This window comes from Cuculus canorus, chromosome 10 (assembly GCF_017976375.1).
Source record: "Cuculus canorus isolate bCucCan1 chromosome 10, bCucCan1.pri, whole genome shotgun sequence".
In the NCBI taxonomy this organism is placed as follows: domain Eukaryota; kingdom Metazoa; phylum Chordata; class Aves; order Cuculiformes; family Cuculidae; genus Cuculus; species Cuculus canorus.
In genome coordinates, this window is record NC_071410.1 from 23,309,108 (window position 1) to 23,330,101 (window position 20,994).

General features: G+C 48.9%; 1 protein-coding gene across 1 annotated transcript in view; it reads right to left on the bottom strand.

Moving 5' to 3' along the window:
• Nucleotides 1-20,994, bottom strand: part of LOC128853200 (hydrocephalus-inducing protein homolog) — a 236,589-nt gene that overhangs the window by 205,636 nt on the left and 9,959 nt on the right. The window contains exons 7-14 of the mRNA XM_054075865.1: nucleotides 19,313-19,514; nucleotides 16,580-16,760; nucleotides 13,772-13,871; nucleotides 9,354-9,472; nucleotides 7,356-7,579; nucleotides 3,634-3,701; nucleotides 1,524-1,759; nucleotides 587-687 (exon numbers count right to left, since the gene is read on the bottom strand). Of these exons, the coding sequence (XP_053931840.1) occupies nucleotides 587-687; nucleotides 1,524-1,759; nucleotides 3,634-3,701; nucleotides 7,356-7,579; nucleotides 9,354-9,472; nucleotides 13,772-13,871; nucleotides 16,580-16,760; nucleotides 19,313-19,514 (1,231 nt within the window). The remainder of the gene's footprint in view (nucleotides 1-586; nucleotides 688-1,523; nucleotides 1,760-3,633; nucleotides 3,702-7,355; nucleotides 7,580-9,353; nucleotides 9,473-13,771; nucleotides 13,872-16,579; nucleotides 16,761-19,312; nucleotides 19,515-20,994) is intronic.

Below are 20,994 nucleotides of genomic sequence, written 5' to 3' on the forward strand. Positions count from 1 at the left end.
CTGGCTGCAGCCGGAACAACTTTTGCCTTAAGTCTGAGAATGGTAATGCTCAAAAGAACCAGAAGGAAGCAGAAAAACCTGAGCTCACCTTCCCCACCAAGGACTATTGGTCCTTTTGTGAGATCATACCTTGATTTTTCCCTCATCAGTCCTGCCACAAGACCCTTCCCCATTTGCATGCACCTTCATTAACTGAACCAGACAGTTCTGCTTTCAGCAGGCTCACTGCATCCCAAACAGTATTTGCATTTTGATCGCAACCCAGCACAACTCTAGCGCTTGCAGGAAGGAGGAGAGATGGCCCTTTGGAAATCTCTTACACCTCAAGCACCAAAACCCAGGCTAATAATGACTATAATTGCTGTTCCATTTAAAAGGAGGCTCAGGGCCGTGCCTGTCCGCTGGAGCCCAGGTGCTTCACAACACGAGCTGCTTTCAAAGCACTGCTGCTCCCATGTCTGGCTGGGCAGAGCTGCCTCGTTAGGCAGTGCTTCTTCTTGGCAGCTGGAGCCAGCAAACCACATGCAAGCCAGCGTGCCGGTGGTGAATGCATAGAGATGATGAGCTGCAAGGAAAGTGCTGATACCTGGCTGTGAGGAGCAATGATGACACCTTCTTGCCAACACCCTCCACGTCCACCACCAGTGGCAGTTTGTAACTCTTCAAAGTATTGGAACATAGAGTGACCTGGTGGAAGAGAAGAGCAGCAAATGCTTCATCACTCCCAAAAGCCATTGGTGTCCTCCAGTTCTCCTTCCATGTTAAGGAAAGGGAGGATTTTGCCCTAGTTCTTCTGCTGGTCCGCACACACATAGACTGGTAGACCACAGTCTATGAGAGTGATAAAAGTCTTCTGACAATATCTGCTTTGTTAAATACACCACGTAGTTATCGGAGCACACATCAGCTAAATCAAAACACAGTTGGACTAATGCTCTACTCACCACTGTATTAAAATTAAGGGACCAATTTTTAGTCTTGACTACAATCATGAAAAAACAGAGAAAAACTGTTGACGTCAACATAATGAGCTCAATTTTACAGTGGGAAGCTGAGGGCAAAAGGTGGCCCAGCAGACACTGTGCAGTTCACAGGTACCAGAGCTTTTCCAGCCTGCACTGGAGATCTCTGCAGTGAACACAGCTCCTTCTGCTCACCAGGAGCGGCAAAATCAGACCGAGAAGAAAACCAAACTGTTTTATGCAATGACATCTCTCTTTTTAATGGCCACCTTCCGTCCTCATCTTTCCTCTGCCTACAGTAAATCAAAGAAATTGCTCTAAGCACCTCTCAAAACACAGACGGCTTCTTTCCTTGACAATACAGTACAAGACCTTCAGCTTATCATTTTGGAGAGAAAATGGTGTTCCTTCAGAAACGCCCCAGAGTAACCCAGCCAAGAAAAGCCTAACACTAGTGCGTGTCTCTTACTTGTGTATGCTAGCAGCCCTAAAACCCTCTCATACAACAGCAAAGCTTCAGCTCCACCTGCTGAAGCATGTATGGCCAGACAGTTCCCATACCTGGATATCCAAGAATGCCTGGGGGCGGATGGTCCCTCTGCAGGGAGTTATGGTAAATTCAGTTGGCCTGATATACCCTTGAGCTCCCCTTCTCCGGGACAGGTGAGTGTTTCCTGCCATCAGGACAGAACTGGTGGCACTGTGCTCTCCGTTGCCGTCCCCAGGAATGCGAAGGTTGAAGGTCACGGGCATCGAGGAGGTGTTAGTGAGGCGACAGGACAATGTGCGAGGAAAGCCTAGGAAAATGACCCAAGTATGAATTTATGCATCAATTATCCAAGGATTCCTAGTGTGAATATCCTGATAAAACTGTGCTTGGAGTTTAGCTCTTTTCAATCTCAATTACAGCTAATTTGAGAAGCTGAGCAAGTGATTAATTGTCACTGAAGTTCCCTTTTATACTGATCACAGAGATTGCTTCCTTGGTAAGGCCCGCTCTTAGCAATGCTGAACACCAGAAGTTTTTTCCTCTTTAACTGAGGAGCTCTCTCACACCTCCACCCAAAACAGCATGAATTATGTTTCACTTATGAGTGTGAATCCACACAGACCACTTATTCTGAACACTGAATCCATAAAATTCCCCGTTAACTCCGTGAACAAGTAGAATATTGGCACTGAGGAGAAGCTACAGGAAGATAAGGGACAGATGAACTTGGGAACTACAGCATGATGAAACGCACTCCAATGCGGTTTCTTTAGGCAGGATCCTTACGGCATCTCCTGGTTTGGGTCAACCAGGCTGAGCATGGGACAACTTGCAGGTCGCTCCACAGGAGGCAAGCCTGGTGCTGGCTTAGGAATTTGCAAGAGCTGTGCCTCACCTGACCTACCAAATGGGGACATGGCATCCACACTGCACACTGGCTTTGGTTATTGCCCGCAAAGGTATCAGCTTTCCATTCTGCACGTGACACAGCCACACCCGGCCGGGCCGCTCTGCAGAGACAGGACACCGGCCACAGCCTGCTCTGGAGCGGCCATCTGGCCTGGCTGGCAGCTCTGTGAGAAGGAGTCCTCTCCCACGGCTGCTGACCAAGTGCCACTGGAACGCAGCGGGGAGGGAAACCAGCTGCAGACACAGCACGGAGCTCATCTGAGCCATCAACAGTGATTCCAGCAGGGAGGCGGGGGACACAAAAAGGACAAACCCAGACCTCACAGCCCCGAACGGGACCGAAGTCTCCAGACACGGACAGCAGTTATCAGCACAGCCAACAGCTGCCTTCAGCTGCAAAGACCTTGTTAATGAAATCAGATTTAGTAGCACCAGTCTCCTATTACATAACCATATTTCTGCCTGGTGCATTTCTTACTGTTTCATTTACTCAAAAGGAAACAAAGAAGTGCCAGTGTGAGGATGTAGGGAAGGGAGGAAGTGGCTCAGAAATGCAGTGAGTTTTGTTAAAAGGTCTGTGAACAGAGGCACCCTGAGCACAGAATGAGAACGGCCCTTCAATCAATCCACAAGTGATTTTGCACTTAAACCGGAGAACATCTCAGTAGAAAACCTTTTCTGAGACCGAGATGCAAAACCAGAATCTGCATTTCAATGGAGATGCTCTGGTTGCTCAGCCACGGGCTCTGTCAGCAGAGCTGGCCTTTCATCAGGGATGGAGCCCACATCTCCAAGACCATCAGTGCCTGATGAAGATCCAACATTTGGGCATATTCGCTGGTTGGTGACAACAAGGTGCCCTTGTAGTGCTATGTGATATCTCACGCTAAAGGTCAGGTGGGAAACTGTGGCATCAGGAACATTCACCCAGAGCAGCTACAGCCTCGTATGTAGCGCAAATTCCCTTCTCCTGCAGTCCCATACCCTGGGCCCTTCTGGGACATGGACTTTCACAGTCATTCTGCTGCCAAGGATCAGGAGGCTGGGGCTGGACAGACTATGAGGGACACCAGGACACACTCATTTCCTATTCCTTTGCTCCCATTTTACCTCATGGTGGCCGAATGCTGCCTAAGCAACCAGCAGCCCTGGTCTAACACCCCAAAGGCCGCTGCAGAGGAGCACAAGTGACGCATGTTCTCATGCTGCAGCGCTCCACATTGGCCACACACAGACCTCTCAACTCAAGGTCCCAGCCCAGGGTGCACTCACCAAACGAGACGTCACCAAAGTGGAGAGAAGGTACATCAAAATGAAAAGTTGGTCCAATGACACAGCCCCTGTGAGGACAAAGACAGGCATTAGCTTGGTTAGAGACGTGCAAAGCTTTCAGCTTGCATTACCACTCAGATCAACAAAACCTGGTCTCAGAACCATGGTGAGTTTCAAATCAACCAGTCACCCTTGTGCTCAGCATCACATCCGTGTGGACAGGAGGCAGCCCAGGCAAAGCAGCTGGCAGCTGAGAGCCGCTGATGCGGCTGAGGGCACTGCGCCAGGCAGGGTTTGCCCTCAGGTTGCTGCTGGCCCTATGAAGGACCCTGAACAAATGATGGCTCTGTGCCTCAGTTTCCCCATCTGTAATGTGGAACTAGTGTTTCCATGGAGTACAAGGTCATCTTCTCCTCAGATGATTTGGATCCACACAATCATTAGGCATGCAGGATTTTGAAACGTTAATCCAGGAAAGTGCCCAGAATCCCCTTGACCGCAACAAGAACAGCAACGTCCTACACAGCGGCCACGTGAATCTTGGAGGAAAGTACCAGCTTGGCACTGAGGCACCAGCTCACACCCAAGAGCAACACACGTGTTAAACCAAACACGGGCGTTCTGGACTCACTACACCTTCTCACCCATTCTTAAATTCAGCAGCCAGAATCGAAGCTCCCAAACTCACCAACATCCACTGAAATCAGCACTTGGAGCTGCACACCATTCACTAATTTATTTCATGGTTGATGCCACTCAATGCCAGCTCTGCCTCTTAGTTAAAAATCAAGGACCACAGTGAATAGCACGTGCTGGTTTTGCTCACAGGACTGCCACTGGTTCTGTTCTGCACGTGAACAGACCCCAGCATCCTGCAGGAGGGACTTGTGTTCATCCATGGTGTCCCCCTTTCTAAACACCAAAGAAAAAAGCATTCAAGCCTTGTAAGTTTAGTTTCCCAGTAAAGAATAATCACCTCTGGTTTGGGCATCTTCTGATTGCACAGACAAAAAGCACTCAGAAAAAGTGACTTCCAGGGGTTTCAATCCACCGCTAATAAGAATCTTGAGTCTTGGAGCTGAGGCAGTTCCTGAGGATGCCAGGTAGCAAACCTCTGCTAATGATGAAGTTCCCTCTCCAGAGATGTCATGGAATCAGACTGAACTTCCCAAGCCCCAACAGCTGACTTTGGATGGAGCAAAGCCAGCAGACACACTTTCCATTACAGCGCATCCCAGCAGAGGATAGAAAACAACCTCCAAACCAACCACAACAGGGAATCACTCTGGGACACTGCCCAGGATGAGCCTTGCCAGCCAATGGCTGCCATTTCGGCTGAAGGCACTGCGTCTCTGAGCAAGTTACAGAACGAGCAGTCTGAATGACTGCCAGAAGCCTCAGGCAAGGAGACAACCCAGAGCTCTGGGCACCACAGCCTATAACAGTACAGCCTGCAAGAAAATGGGGGGAGAGGAGGTGGTTTTGGCAGCAACAGTAGTTTACAATAGCAGTAAATAATGCATTTATGAAGGGAGATCAGGGTCCTTGCAGAGCAGGGAGGTGGGAGAGGAACCACATGAACTCTCATCCTCGTTCCTTCCTTTGCAGCCCAGTGTCCCACCAGCCAGCTCGCCTCCATTCAAAAGAACTGGGAGTTTGGCTCCATCGAGGTGCTCAAAGCTTCCCAAAGAGGGAGGCTGAGCTTGTCCTCGTAGGTGGGTATCCCCAAGGATTTTGAAAACAAATACCTGGAGCTGTGGGGCTGCAGAACGAGAGATAAAAGATCTTTGAAATCAAGGAGGCAGCTGACACCTCAAAGAGGAGTGGACTGCAATGGGAATTACGGCCAAGAGACAGTTGTATGGGAGCAGATGGGGATGCTGGGGCACCATCCGACCCGCTGCACAGGAGCCACCATCCAGGAATAGGGGAGTACACGGCTGAGGATGAAATTCAACAAAGTAACACCAATCCCCTTTCACTGAGACATACGCTCTGCACTCACGAGACAGAACGGGTTGCGCTGACACAACAGCGTAGAGGGTGGCCACAGGGAAGGGGAGGACATGGTGGGCACTGGGAGCCAGGGCACTGATAGGGAAAAAAGGATAACTTCATTTGGTAATGGGGAAATGAAAAGACCACTGTCCCGCTGCCAGCTCTTTCCTTCCTCAGGAGCAAGGCCATCGTGGGGCAGAGGCAGTGGCACTATCCAGGAAAAACTCTGTTTCACCTGTCATCAGCACATCTTTACAAGCAAAACCTGCCCTCCCACAAGAAGAAAGCTGCTTATGCAATAACATCCTGTGACCAATTTTGGGGCAGGGACAGAGGAGATCAAATTATTTGATTGTGAAATGTTCCTTCCTGATCTCCAAAAATAGCAGCCTTTTCCCTCCAAACACAAAGCCAACATAATTGTCTCTCTACTGAGGCCAACAGCCCCTCTCACCACTCTTCTCTAGCAAAGTATTAACCACGCTGTTCTTTTTTTATCCATTTCCCTTAGCTTTTGGTAATATCAACCATGGATTCCCTTAATTTCTTTACTGTTTTGATCTAGCGCCTCCCAACAGCAGCAGCCCAGCAGCCCGGATGCTGAGGACGCACAGGCAGCTCCAGAGCTCCAGGGCACTCAGCATCAGCTTTCCTGCTAACACCATGTTATCCCCCAGCCCACGCTTAAGACTGGCTGGGACAAGCTTGCAGGCTGCTGGGATCCTGAGAAGGGAGCTTTGCCTCTCCGATCATCAGTTTTTCTTGCCCCCTCCTCCCTTTTGCTTGGTGAGGGTTATCTTTTGCAGTGGCACCAGCCCGTGGCACGATGCCCAAGTCCTCGGGACAGCATTTGCTGCTGGGCTTCCCAACTCCCGCACCAGCGCTTTTCTGCCTGCAGAAAGGAGGCACCGGAGCTCTCCCTGTGCAAGCGCTGGGAGGACAGCTTGTCCCAACACATTAGCATGAGAGATGAAGCTGAGGCTGCTGCTGCCGCCCATTTTGTATGGATTATTAACAGAGGATTTTAAAAACACTGCTTCCGGCTGCAGAATCGCCCCAGGCTGCCCCAGCCTTCAGCCACCTCCCAGGCCCTGCTGGCCTTGCTGTGTGTTCAGGTGGGACGTCTCTGACCATCGCTGCCCAGGGCTGGTACCATCACACTGTCTGCCAGGGCCCACGGGCAAAGAGCTCCCTGTAGGAAGGAATCACTCCAGGTCCTGGGAGCCCAGGCTGGGTGGCAGGCAATTCTACAACTTTCCCCTGCAGCCTTCAGGCAAACTCTTTTCCATCATGGAAATCACTTAAAGCCCTGGGGTTCTCACACAGTGGTAGCAAAGGGTCACAGCAAGAACCCACTGCTGCCAAATTCCGTGCACACAGCATCCTGGAAAATTACAGAGCCACCCACCATGAAGGCAGAGCTGCTTCCCACAAGGACCCAAGGCTTTTAGAGCTGCGCCGGGTATTGAGAGCATCAGAGGCACAGTCACTTCCCCTTGTAGAGAACCGCACTTCATTTGCTGCTGGAATTGCAGGATTCAAACTGGAGTCAAGGTTAAAAAGCCTTGGCTCTTTGTCTTCATCTTGATCCTAGCAACCCCACACTAAGACTTTAGACAACACCTTTTTTTCCCCTCTGCTGCATCACAAAATGAGGTAGGTGGGAGATGATTACCCAGAGGCGGCTACAAATGTGCCCAAAGAGATCCCATATCCCTCCTCACCTGATAGTCAAAGTCACAGGCTCAGAGGATCCATTCACCCTGAACCTGAATTCTTCTGTGAATTTCCCCAGGATGGTGGAACTGAAGGAGATCTTGATGACCTGGAGCCCATCTGGTGAAATAATGCCCTTCCAGGGGAGAAAGGTGAAGCAGGAGCCCAGAGCTGTACTTGGAGGTATCAAGCTGAAGGGAGCATCGATGGCTCCTTTGTTAAACAGGATCACCTGTAGCAGTAAGAACACGAAACAGAAATACATTAAGAAATCTTCCCTTTTACAGAAGGTTGATTTGTGTTTAAATACTCAATATCTGCCAATGGCAGAAGATGCTGTGTGCTGCTGCTTGGTTGAAGTCAAAGAAAATACAAACAGGACAAGTTCTGCCTTTGCTTTTTTTTCATGCAAAGTAGTGATAACTTCACATGAACTGAATCACTCTGGGTTTACCCCGCTGACACAGAGTCTGCTTTGACTTGCAGTGCAGGGGAGCAGCACAGCATCACCCCGTCGATGCAGCCATGCTGCTAAGAGCCCTGAAGGCCTACGGCAGCCTCGCGTGTGACTCATCCACACCAGCTTCTGCTCTAGGTGAGCCTGGTCCTGCCAAAGGCAGAACACATTCAGCTTCCACTGCAGCCGACAAGTTCACTGCCTGCAGCAGACACCTCGGGGCTGCACTAGAACCAACCTCAGCAATGCTCTCCAGCTCTGCTACAGCACATTAGTCAGGGCTTTTTTTTATTTTCACTTCAATGTGACAGTTTCTCAGCCCTTGTTAAGACAGATACGTCAGGAAAGGAGGAGCGGGAGGTGCAGAGCTGCTCCATCTACTCCAAAGAATTTCGCTTCCTTATATACAGCCACCACAAACGAATTTACCATTCTGAGAATTAACTGCAAATTCAGAAATAAGACTATTTTCTTGAACACTCGGTAGATCAGCTGCCTTGAACGAGTGACACAACCCCACAGCGTTTGCCAAGATGCACTTCTTTTCATGTCAGGGAAGGAGCGCCCACATCTGCCTGCATGCTGTCACCAAGAAACCCACCCAGAACAGAGCCCTAATGTTACTGATTGCTTCAGGGGGAAGCCCTGCCACTGCCGCGGGCTGATCTCTCTGCAATGGACTTCTGCTCCCTAATTTTTGTCCTTGCAGAACCTGTCAGAAAAACTGAGATGGAAGCAGAGAGATGTCCATGCTTTTTACTCTTGCAGCTGCTGTTGAAAATATTCCTGTACTCCAACCCTGCAGTGGTGGCTTGAGAACTGCTCTCTCCTCTCATCTGATTTACACCTTAGTTACAAATCACACTCAGGGATTCTACGCTGAGTTGAGGTTTTAGCTCCAGCCTTGCTGCTTAGTGTGGCACTAACAGCGTCACCTACTTATTCACATTTTCTCAGGTAAATTGATAAATTGATACAGACAGAATCGATAAAGTATCAGCATTGAAAATGCAGAGACCACAATGTTTTGGTTAGAAAACAACTTAATGTGTCCTTTCCTGTCACAGTCCATCTTTTGAAAGCATTTGGCATGATGTATCACCTCATTTTCTACCTCTTTTCACTGCTCTATCTTGTTTTTTACAGAAGTCTTGACAGTGGGGGAAAGAGGGGCGAATTTGCAAATATGTAGACAGTTTCGTTGCTTCTTTCCAGAAATGATTTGCTCTCTTTAGAGACAGAGATGTTCCAAGGCTGAAGTGGCTTTTTGTGCTGTTGGGTTATTTTTGCATGAAGCCTCCCAGCTGACCTCAAAGGGAGGTTGCCCAAAGGCAGGATTTAGGGCCCCATGAACAACACATGCACATTTTAGACCTCATCAAAAAGCATCCACATTCTGTGACACCCCCCACCCCCAATTCGACTGTTACGTCACTATTCCCTGCCCACAACTGCCTGAGTTGCCAGAAATCCCGCAGGTCCACAAGGCTCACAGCTGCCCAGAAGCCATCAGGATCCACCCCAATTCCTGTGAACCCCTACTGCTCACCTCATAGCTGTGGGCTGATCCAGAAAAAACATTCCCAATGTCCAGCTGCTCCAAGCTGAAGCGGAGCCGGGGCCCTATGCCCTCCGCTTTGATGTGGAGGGGCAGCCTGGCTTCACGGCCTGGGGAGAGATTTCTGTTTCAGTACAATGTTTCCCACTGTTACCCCGGGTTTTCCAGGTTGCCTCCATGCTAGTCCCTGACTCCAGGCTGGAAGAGACCAGCTCTAGATGCTTCAGGAGAAGATATAGGACCCTCAGGAGGTAAGCCCTTGGGCTGCTGCCTAATTTTTAACCAGTCCCTGGGGCTGGTTTCTAGTTTAGTGACCAGCTTGCACCCTGAAGAGTTTAAAACATGATCTCTAAATTCCTTCCCATGTGCTTAGATGAGCTTTGAAATCCACTTGGTGAAGGCACAAAGCTCATGAAACAGAACTGAAGAGAAAATACGTGATTTACGGTGATGCAATCGGAGATGAGAGCACAGGAGCTGAGACACATGAGCCCAAGCGAGGTGAAGCTCCCTGCTAACAGTGATGCACACGTCACAGAGTGGCTTAGAGCAGGCAGAGCATCTCAGCCACCACCTGTGCCCAGCACACAGCTCCGTACCTGGCTGTTTCAGGGCTCACCTCTGCAGCAGCGCCTAAATAAGAAATAGCTTTAGGATCTCCAGAGAGGAGAAGCACTCACCTATTCCTACCACGATACCAAAAGCTCAGCTTTGGAAAGACACCTGCATGCTGAGCAGGGATGGAGATGCAGCCTCCTCACAGCTGAGATCAGCTCAGTCATAAATGGACGGCTAATCTGCACACCCCTTGTTGCAAAGGCAGCCTACATCACAAGGCTCATCGCTTATTTTATATGCTAATTTATAATTTTATATGCTAATTTTCTTCCATAAGTCTGCTAGGATGACATCGTGCAGGATCTTTCAGTCTGAAGGCTATTCTGAACCACTGGAATAGCCCAAAGTGCCTCAATCCTTGCTCATGTTTCAGCTTGGGTCTCCCTGCTATCCAATTCTACTCTGTGCAGAAAGTGAGCAGCACAAGGAGGAGAAGAAAGCCCCAGAACCTGGATATAACCTTCTTCTGTCCTTCAAGCTCCTATTCTCCAATGCTCACCATTAATTAAAGATTTGGAACTGAAGGTTGAGGACTTTTTTTTTTTAAATCAGTCTGTTGCAGAGTTATTCCAGAATGTCCAAGATGACTCTTGACTACAAAGAGCAGCACAGCACAGTGACTGGATCACACCTTGAAAACACTCTCCTGGAACAGCCTTTCCAATGATTGCTGACTTTCCAATCTTGCAACCATGAGATGATTATATTTCATAATGTCCAAGGTAAGAAAGAACAAACCAGGGAGCTTTTTGTGAATTCAACATTTTTAAAGTGGATCCCGCTAAAGCCCAGCTGACAGCAGAGATGAGAGTTATGTTTCACAGCTCAGGTGTTAAACTGGATGGCTGAGTGTTTCTCTTCCACAGACACTGTAAAAGTGTTAGTATTGGGTGCTCACTGTCAAAAGATTTCTCCATCTTTCATCACATGTGGCTTAATTGTCCTTAACAACTCTGGCCTAAACCACCTCTCAGGAAACCGCAAAGATTTCCAAGTGACCAGCTGTTGTCCGTGATCTTGCTGAGACACGCCCCATGGCCACTCTCATCAAAAAATCAATGGCAGTCTTTCCCCTTCTGCAGTAGGTCCTCAGCGTCTGAAGAAGGTCCATGAAAACCATCTTTTCTTCCACCCCTACAGTGACCCTGGAACTCTAGGAAATCCTAGAAATTTTGCTCTTCCTCCTTCCTCAAAGACTGCTTTTTCCAAAGGAGGAGCAGGAGCCTACAGGCAGCATTCAGGACAGCTGACAGACGAAAAAGAGAATATGTCCTCCTCTTTGCTGGAAGCTGGGGCTTTCAGTAGCGTCCAGCCCATGCGCGAGGCCTGGGTACCACTGGGCATAACCACAACACATCCTGGAGTGGACAGACCAAGGGCATGGAGAGGCTACAGCTGCCTTGCCCTCAGTCCAAAGTCCACACCTGGTACTATGGAGTGAGAACTTGGATCTCAGTAGGAATAATGCCCCGGCACGTCCTGCACGGTTCATACTCTGGCATTGCCGCCTTGCTTTCAAAGAAAGAGGGGTGTAGCTGCCCCAACAGTACAGGACTTTGCTGCTGAAGTCCTTTGCTTCCGCTGCTTTCTGACACAGCTTCTTGTTCAAGCATGTCCTCATGTTTGGCAATTCCTTTGGAACACGATTCTCATCTGACCGTGTCAGCAATGAGTTTTACACAATGTAGGACAATTCTGTCACACGGCGAGGGAGCAATCATCATTTGGGATTTAGCGTCATCCTGCAGTAGTGGCTTAGAATGGGCTTTTGCAAGGTGTAACCCAATGCAGACTAACCCAAAAATGAATTTTCGGTTGCTGAGCCTCACACTGCGTGCTCCCTCCCAGCGCCCAAGAGCCACGGCTTTATTTGCATGAATAATTTAAAAAGTTCATTTTGAGCCTAAATATTTGCCAAGAGCAAATTTTCAGACCACTGCCTAACTGCCAGGTTTGCAAGGTGCCCAGTACTGATAAGTTCTGTAAAGCACTGATCCAGAAGCGTCTGCTAAGCCATGAACGCAGCTCCTGCAAAAAAAGCCGAGGCCAGCAAAGTCCCTTTCCAGTGAGGCAGGAGATCAGCTGCAAAATTCACAGTACTGCAACTGTGGCAAACCTGCCAGATAATCTCAGCAAGAGGCACTCATGCCATCTGCACATCATGCTCCAAAGGGATTTGTGAATGGCACACAAATGCATGAACAAGGCAGTGACAGAAGCCAAGAAGCAGAATTCATTGATCCTCTAGTTAAAGATCATCATTTTCTTCTTTAAACTCTTTGCACACAGGTACTTCGCCTCTGAGACAGTTTCCATCCTGGCAATCGAGTGGATCAGCTCTGTTTTGTAAGGGGCAGGGGCAGGCGCATCATTGAAATGACCTCCTAGAGGTCCTCTTCCAAGGAGCCAGTGGAAGAGTTCACCTCTCCCCAGGGCCCATCAGGGTCTTTCAAGAACAGACTCCTCTTGCTAAATGCACATCATTTACCCAGCTCTGTTCCTTGTAACAACCAGACCAGCTAAAGGTTTGCACACAAGTACTTTTCCTGTTTCTCTGTAACAAAAAAGCTTTCCTGCCACAACCCCTAGAGAGCCCTGCAGCAAAGTGAGGGACACCCCTATCACCAGTGCAAGAATCTCCGAGCCAGGAGCACAGCACCGAGTGAGGAATGCCCTGCAAGCACCTTTTTAAATCAATCCTTTCCTTCCACAGCTCCAACAACTGCAGCTGGTGGGCAGGAAGATGTTTTGTTGACACACAAGCCCTGTGGCATTACCGCAGGGGGCGTTTGCCCAGTAAACCCTGCACAGCTACTGTATAAAGCTGTTTCGTCACCTTTGTATCTGTCAGCTTCCAGCAGTAAGGAAAGAAACAAAGCAGCTGGGTCAGTGATTTCTTCACCTTCCAGAATGGCAGCTGGGCTGCTGGAGGACCATGGGACTCTCATTTCTTCCCCTCAGATGGGGAAAACCATAATGTTCACCGGATGGAAATTTGGCAGTCATGTCCCACTCTTGAAAACCACCTATAGGAGCGCCATGCAGAGGCACAAAGGAAGGACAAAGTAACTTGAATCACGCAGCTTGCTGTGAGGGGCAAAGCTGGGTGGGGCAATGACAACTGCTCCCAAAAAAAAGACTTGACAGCACTTCTGAAAGATGGGATGAACATAAACAGACTGCTTGGACTCTGATTTCCAGGAAGGGTGCTCACCCTGCTGCTCACAGCCAGCCCTGTGCAATGCTACCCATATGCACCATGGACTCCAAACTACAAGGCGACAGTTCCCACACAGGCAGATAAGCATGTGCTGGCCAGAGGAGGTCCTTTCGCAGACACCCTGTGCTCAGCAGGGCTCAGACACCTAAGATCTGGCAGCGTTTGGGCAGTGGGAGGTGATCAGGGCCCTGGGAGCACAGTGGCAACTCAGCTCCTACTGCCTCAGTAGTCTGATGATGCATCTGCATAATCAAGACTCATCTTGGAGGGAAATGGTCTACAGGAGCTCTGTACTTGTCCATTAAAGCTCTTCTGCTCTGTAGTTCTTTGGCCTTCACAGACACCTAACAGGAGAGCAAATGCTGGCAAAGCCCTGGCAAATTCATGCTTTGATTATTCCGGGATCAGTGATCCAAGCTTATAGTGAGGCATGCGGAGAGCTGGTCTTGGACAAGACGCTACCTGGAAACCACAGGGACAGTGGGCACGTGCCAGCACGGCCCTGCTGATCGCTGACCCTTCCTAGCAATTACACAACAGCAGAGTGAGCTGAGAGACTAAGGAGCCATACCTGAAATGTCGCAGTAGACCGTTTGTTGATAGACTCTGGCTTCTCGGGGTTTGAAGATCACATTAATTTCAACCGAAGAATTTGGCAAGACATCTCCCTCCTAAAATAGAAGCAGATGACAAATCATGCATCTTCAAATATTACATCTCTTGTTTTCAGCCCTGGCCCTGGAGCACTTTTCAGAGCATCAGTGCAGAGCAAGGAGCCCGCAATACCTGTCACCAAAATTTGTAAGAGAGTTTGGAATCAGCTGCAAAATAAACTTTCTAAGTCCCCTACCTTTACCGGCACCTGGGAGAAGCATTTGGTTAAATTCAGGCTATAGTGAAGGTACCAAACTGGCTCATACTCCAGCAAATCAGGCAGGATTTCTTCAGAAGTACCAGGCACTTTAAGGGACCTCTCCCCTCTAAATCTTCTGCTGTATCCTTGTGGCACTATGGCTACAGGAACGCTTTGACTCGGATCAGAAAAGACTGAGCAAATCAAATGTATTTTTCCATTCTCAGTTACAAAGGTGCTGCACTTCCACCCTTCCCCTGCACAGCTACCTGAAAGTACACAATGCGCCCCTGTGAGCCGGGGCTCTCGGCACCCGCAGAACAAGCCCTCCTGCCTGGATCAATGGAGAACAGACTCCTTCCTGCTGACGGCTGTTTCTGCCCTGTGCCGTGAGCAGTCAGCCAGCACACAGGCTCTTCCAGCCGACTGATGACCTGAAGGAGTCAGATGCATCCTGTTTTTCTCTGCAAGGTGAACACATTCCTGTTTCCCTGAACACAGGCTCGGATAAGAAGAGGTGGGATTTGCTTACAGCTCCACACATCTTTCAATGAAGAAACTCTTTTCCGTTTTGCGCTCTTGCTCAGGGATTTAAGTCTGGGTTGTGCTAGCAGTGTGACTGCAACTGTCTGCTTTTTCCTCAGGGCCTTCTCCCTCTGCGTCTCTCCCAGACAGAGCCCCAGCACTGGTGTTCAGCCCCGGAGAGCCCTGCTGCGTGATTTTGGAGACAGCCCTGGTTTTTGAAGCCTCTCAATCACTTCTTGCAACTGGTTTAAACAACAGCACCACTTCCATCCTCTCAAGCCCTGGCCTGACAAATGTCTCTTCATGTATTGTTGACATAAATACGTGCACCTCTGACAACTGTAATGTTTCTCTACCAGGAACGAGGAGTTTAGAAGGAGACAAAAAGAACGGAGGTAGTTCTCTGTCATTGAAGTGAGGCTTTGACTCTGCTTGCTGCTGCGCATCCTCAGTGCCTTCTCCAACACTCCCACAGCATAAATATTAAATAACTGTAAGCCTTCCCATCAACTTAGCGCTTACGGCTCAAAGGGCTGTCCCCACACAAATCACAGAGCTGTGACACAGGGAGTTATTGGGCTGCAGCTGCAAATAATTCCCTAAGGTACAGTCCGCTCAGAGTCAACAGAAGAGAGGGAAGAACAGGTGGAAGAAACTGTTGTCAACACCAACAAACCACCACCGCCACCACAATAAGAAGAAAACAGAAGTCTAAAAGCATTAAGTCACTTGGATCCTTCTCAAAACCTGGACCAAGCACATTTGCTAGATCAAATGTTTCATATTTCTACCCAGAAAACAAATGCAGGAAGATGAAGTCTTATGACACGACAACACACTTGCTCGAAGCAGCAAACCGGGGACATCAGCCTGCAACCCGCAGTCACCGTGCTGCATATCAGAGCCTTTGGCTCCCACAGGGATGCTGCAGGGACATCATCACCTGCAGTACCAGGACTGAGAACTGTGGGCAGACAGACTCAGGACCCCACCTTAATGTACTTCACAAACTGAAGAGCAGGTTAAGCTACTTGTGGAGACACAGTACAACTGTAATGAAGCAGGAGCCCTCCAAAACTACTGCTGACACAGCACACGATGCTCTTAATGCTCAGCTGATCAGCTCCCACGCTCTACAATTTCCCTATCACTCTGACATAATCTCACGGTCACATCATGGTGCTGTCAGCTACAGTGGCACAAAACTGCAGTTGTGCTGACATTGGTGGCTCTCAGCCTTACAGGAGCTACAGGAGAAACCGAGAGGAGAACACGATCCCCTTCCAAGGGGGGAGGAAATTCCATTTCATCTATCTTAAATAAAGAAGAGGTTGAGATTATTCTAGAGTCTACTCCAAGATGAGAAGGGATTTTGCACTACTCAGACAGCAGGCATTCTTCGTCTCACACCACGCAAATACTCAGAATCAGGGCCCTGGTTGATTGAAGGACATGTGGCTTTGCTTGCATAAACAGAAAAGCTGTACCTATGTGCAACAGAAATCAAAACGTCCTTGTGTCCAGGCTCACAGGTGACACTGGAAGGCAGATTCAGGCATGGTTAAAGTCCAGGTTGTGTGAAGGGATTGGTATTTCTGTGATTAAACTTGGCTTGAATTTAGCCTTCTTACCACAGACCATCTCATTCTGCTGATCAATATGTGAACCAACAGTGCTCTAAGACCTTTTGCTAATCCCCTTACACTACGTGTAAGATTTGACCTTACATGTAATAACTGATACCTCTGAAGGCTGTAAGGACACTTAAGTGCCCTCAATTTATAGCCCTTGCAACAGAGTTCACCTTCAGGCAGCTCTGACGGCCTGCCAGGAGCCCACAGTTCAGAAATGCTTTTTGCAATAAATTCTCCCAGACGCGTGAGATAAACCTGGACTCTTCTTTCTCAGCACACCCAACCAGCTGATGCGGGATTGTCAAGTGACCTTGTCAGGGAGGAGAGGGAGGAGGAGAAGCAAGGGAGCTTCTCAGCTATCACTTACCACTGGGTCAATGGTGAAAACATCGTTTGAGAAAAGCATGGAGTCTCCTTGCACTTTTGCCCTCTGGTTCTGGAAGCTGCGGGAGAGAAGGCGAGCGTGTTCTCGGAGAGTGGGGACCCCCGTGCACTCCTTGAGGAAAGAATCCATCTCATTCTCCCGCCTCTGCAGCCTGTGGCACAGCCTGCGGGGAGAGACAAACCAAGCAGATCATTTCATAAGCAACATCTTTGCAGTCACCGTCAGGTAAGCACAAGGGCAGCAACACGCTCGGGGAGGAACAGCAAGAGCTCAGCAAGGGGCTGATCCTGTGCCACGGGGTCCCAAGGGATCCAACTGCCATCTGCTGTCCTCTGGCATGGCAGGCAGTTTTACTCCACACTTACAAGCTAAGAAGAGGTTTCATGAAAGCCAGCAGCCCCCGAGAGCACGAGCTGGCTCAAAGCCACTGCCACGACTGATGGAGAATCCAACAACAACTTCAGCTGGCTTCTCCTACCATAGAGCTGCGCAGCAGGAGGCAGATAAAGACCAAGGAGCACCCACTGCAGTACTTCACTGGGAAGGGAAGAAAGAGCTGCATTTTCACTGCAGGTTACCAGCATCACTCTTTTCATCTTCCCTTTCCGACTGGCAGGGATAAGCAAAGTGTATCTGCTCTCTGTGCTGCCTTCCAGCAGGGCATCCCACAACGCTTAAAAAGCAGATGAACTAATTCAGGTATCGCATCAACTAGGTGAAATTTAATGGGGTTGCACACATGAAAACAGAGGCCCTGAGAACGGAAGGGGCACCTGAGAACGGAAGGGGCAACTCTGAATCCAAACCCTTAACTCTAGCCTTAATCCACCTTTTTCCTTTTTGGCCTTCAATGCAGAGCTTTGATGCAGCTCATCTCTCCCACACTTGGTAGTTGTAGCAGAAATCATTCACAGCCAAGAGAAGAAAAGGGAGCACTGCAGCAGTGCAGCTGCTTCGCAGCTGGCAGACTGCTCTCCTCCCTTCCCACTCCATACCCTGGCCATGAATAACCAGCAGGAGACAACTCTGAGGGATGAATGGAAGGCTCCATGTGCAGCAGACGGAGGGGCAGCAGTACGAACAGGATAGCTAAATCCAAATGCAGATAGAAAGGAACCACGGTCATGGAAGCTTCGAGCTGCACACAGAGCCATGGCCAAATGCTGTCACCAACACCAAAAATCCTCACTTCAGCTCACTCCCATAGAGCGCAAGGAGAAATGTTTCTCCAGGGCTGACAGACAGTGCTGTGCATGGGAAGGGCTTCTAGTCACTGAGATGAACAACCCTCAACTTAACCCATCAACAGACAATAATTCCATCTTTACATCCCAGAAAGTCCTGCAGGAGGGAGACAGAGCAAATCCCTGGATAGACCTTATAACAATCGGGGTCATTTTGGGTCACATCCCAGTGCACGGTCGCACACTGCCTCCTCCCTCGAAGAAGTCCTCCCTGCTCCAAGACCTCAAAAGTTTCTCTGAGAGCAGTACAGTGACCCTGGAGCTATGGCCATCCCTAAGATTGCAAGTAAGGAAGAAAAAAACCTCCTGGTCAGCGTTGAGGACACAAACTGACACAAAATCAAATGAAACTAGAAAAAAAAAACCAAAACAAAGGTCAAAGTCTACTGTGGGGAAACCTGGTTGCTCTTGAGGGGAAAGAGGATCACTCAGGGTCCAGTCTGAGACACAGGCAGGTAGGGAGAGATGGAAAAGGAATGGTCCAGGGAAGTACCAAGAGAAGGTCATGAGATTTTCTTTTAAGACATTGAGCTTTCACGGAAGTCATGCATGAGTAATTAAAAATAGAGAGCGGTGGAACACTCGTTTTGGCCTTCAAGGCATTTCTCATCTAATTACACTGAACCTTATTTGCTCGGAAGTCCTTAAAAAGTGTGCAGGTTTAGGACAGTTTCCTGGTCAGTGATGGGTTCAGACTAACTCCTAGAGACCTACATCCATCCAAGGCTGAGAAGTCACACAAGGATTTCACAAATCACCCAAGCTTTTGTGTGTAATTTCCAATTCACCTGCTCAGCTGTGTTTCTCTGCTGTCCTAAATGGGAACTGCAAAGTTTCAAAAGTTTTTTGAACAAAACCCTTTGAAGAACCCACCCCATCTCTCACTACCACAAAGACACGGGCAGCTGAAGCCCAAATGCGCTTCCCAGTGCTGTGCCGTCCTATCTTCCCCACAGAACCCCCCACCTCCAAACTCTCAGGAAGGGCACAAACACCTTATTCTGCTGGAAACTAGGACCAAAGCACTCTGCTCTGCACCCTGCTGGGAAAGCAGTTGCCACATTATCAAAGCCGGAGCAGAAGCAACTGCAGTGACTGTCACAATAGTTCTGTTCCCTGAAGCTACATTAAGTCCCAGGTAATGACTACTGATACTTGCTCAGCCTCGTGGACCCTCTGTAGCCCATGGATCTCTGGACCTCAGTGGTCTCTGGTCCCACAAAACACAAATTTGCTGTCAGGTCACTGCAATCAAACTTTCCTCCTCAAAACAGAATCCTCAACTGGAGCATGGGTGGAACTGGAATGGGAAGTGCTGAGCTCCGTTATCCTGGAGCTCAGTGACATCCCCTGACACTGTGCATGGTTTACTTGTCCTAAACCATTCCAAAGCACTGACATCACTCTGAGGCCATACGTTAGTTTTACCCTTGTGCAGAGCATCCAACTGAAAGGAGCTTTTCAAACTAACCTCAGCTTTTGCTGATCTTCCAGTTCCCGAGTAGCAACAGCCTTCCACTGGAAGTGGGCTGTAATTCCACTTTGATTGTGGAGGACCACAGAGCTGCAGTTTGCCATAGTCAGGTAAGTCTTCTCAATTGTCAAGAAGCTCCTCTTCAGCCCAACGCTGACATCTACAGCTGATCCATAAAGGCTTGTGCAGCTATCTTCACCTGGAACAAAGCACAGGAGAGTCTTTGCTCACCTCACTTGCTGATACTAGAACAAAGCAAATCACCGGTAGCAGAAGGAAGCATTATGGCTCTTTGCAGTATTAACAGTTCCACACACCAGTACATTTACCACATCCTGACAGCTGCATGTGGACTGCATCAGGATGTCCTGGACACCACATTAAGTAGCCTGTTTCCGTGTGTTTGTAGACATTCCTCCGCAAGGTGACACTACTGACAGTGAGATTTTTCAGATGTGCCCAGGTGGCCTTTGGGTTGCCACCCCACTCAGGTCACAAGGAATTCTGGATTGAGGTCACTCAGGTGACCGAGGAGTCCCAGCTCAGTCAGGCCTCGTGCAGAGCCTCACGCAGACCTGCCACCAGGGCTGTGTCTCTCCTGACCCCTTGTTGCTGACAAGCAAAGGTATCTGGGGGCACATGGGCAGAAAAGGGAGCTTCAGAGGAACAAGTGAAATAGCAGCACAAGGCAAAAATTAAACCAATATAACGTGCATTTGATCCTGCGTGAGTCACACCAACAGCAGCATGAGGTACTGGGAACTGCTGCCCCTGGTGAGTCAAGCAAGTCAGCACAGCAAAGCACAGAAAATGCCTCCCAACCTCCCAGACTGCTGGTTTGCTCTTAGAGCTTCTGTTTCATAATAAACAGTCAGCTGTTGGTGTTTCTGAAAGAGCCACATGGCTGCTTTTTGTATGTGAATCACAGGGAGTCTGACCTAGTGCAGGACAGAGCAGCCAGGGCTTGCCACGTGAGGCTGGGTGACACTGCCTGGTGCCCCGCTCTACGCCTGCAATAATTGATTAAATATTTCCATTTCGCTTTAGCAACTAATCTCAGCAGCCTTTAGTTTATTTGCATGCTCTGAAGCTGGAGAGACAATCCCTCAAGTAATCATGTGCCCTCCTTCTTAAAGTTTATTTAAAAATAACTGCATCATTGCACTGCCAGGCAGGAACAAATCCTGGTTTCGTCACCCAGGCAGCTGCATATGTTCCTGGGACCTCGCCCATCCCAGAGCCAGCAGACAACTTGATCCCTCCAGCCAACATGCAAAGATTCAGCATGGAGGAACCAGGTGTTTCAGTCCAGTAAGAACAAGACTCAGGTTTTCAAAGCCATCCATGAAGATCCTGACCCTGATTACTCACTCTATCTTTTCATTCGCAAAGTATAAACCCTACAGCCCCAAACTCCAGTGTCACTACTGATGTACCCCGATTTACCCCAGAGAAAGATCGATCCCTCTGAACTTTATCACATAGATTCTCTATATGTATGTAAGCGAGGCATTTTCTGTGCTTCTCCATCTGAAATGTCAGTAGCTCTTTCAAGAAAGTGTAATCCAAACCCACGAGCTTCTCAGAGTGGGCATAAGCCATTCTCTGGGAATATGTCACCAAGTGACAAATATTAAACAAAGCTAAGATAACTCACAAGGCCATAACAAGCATTTAGA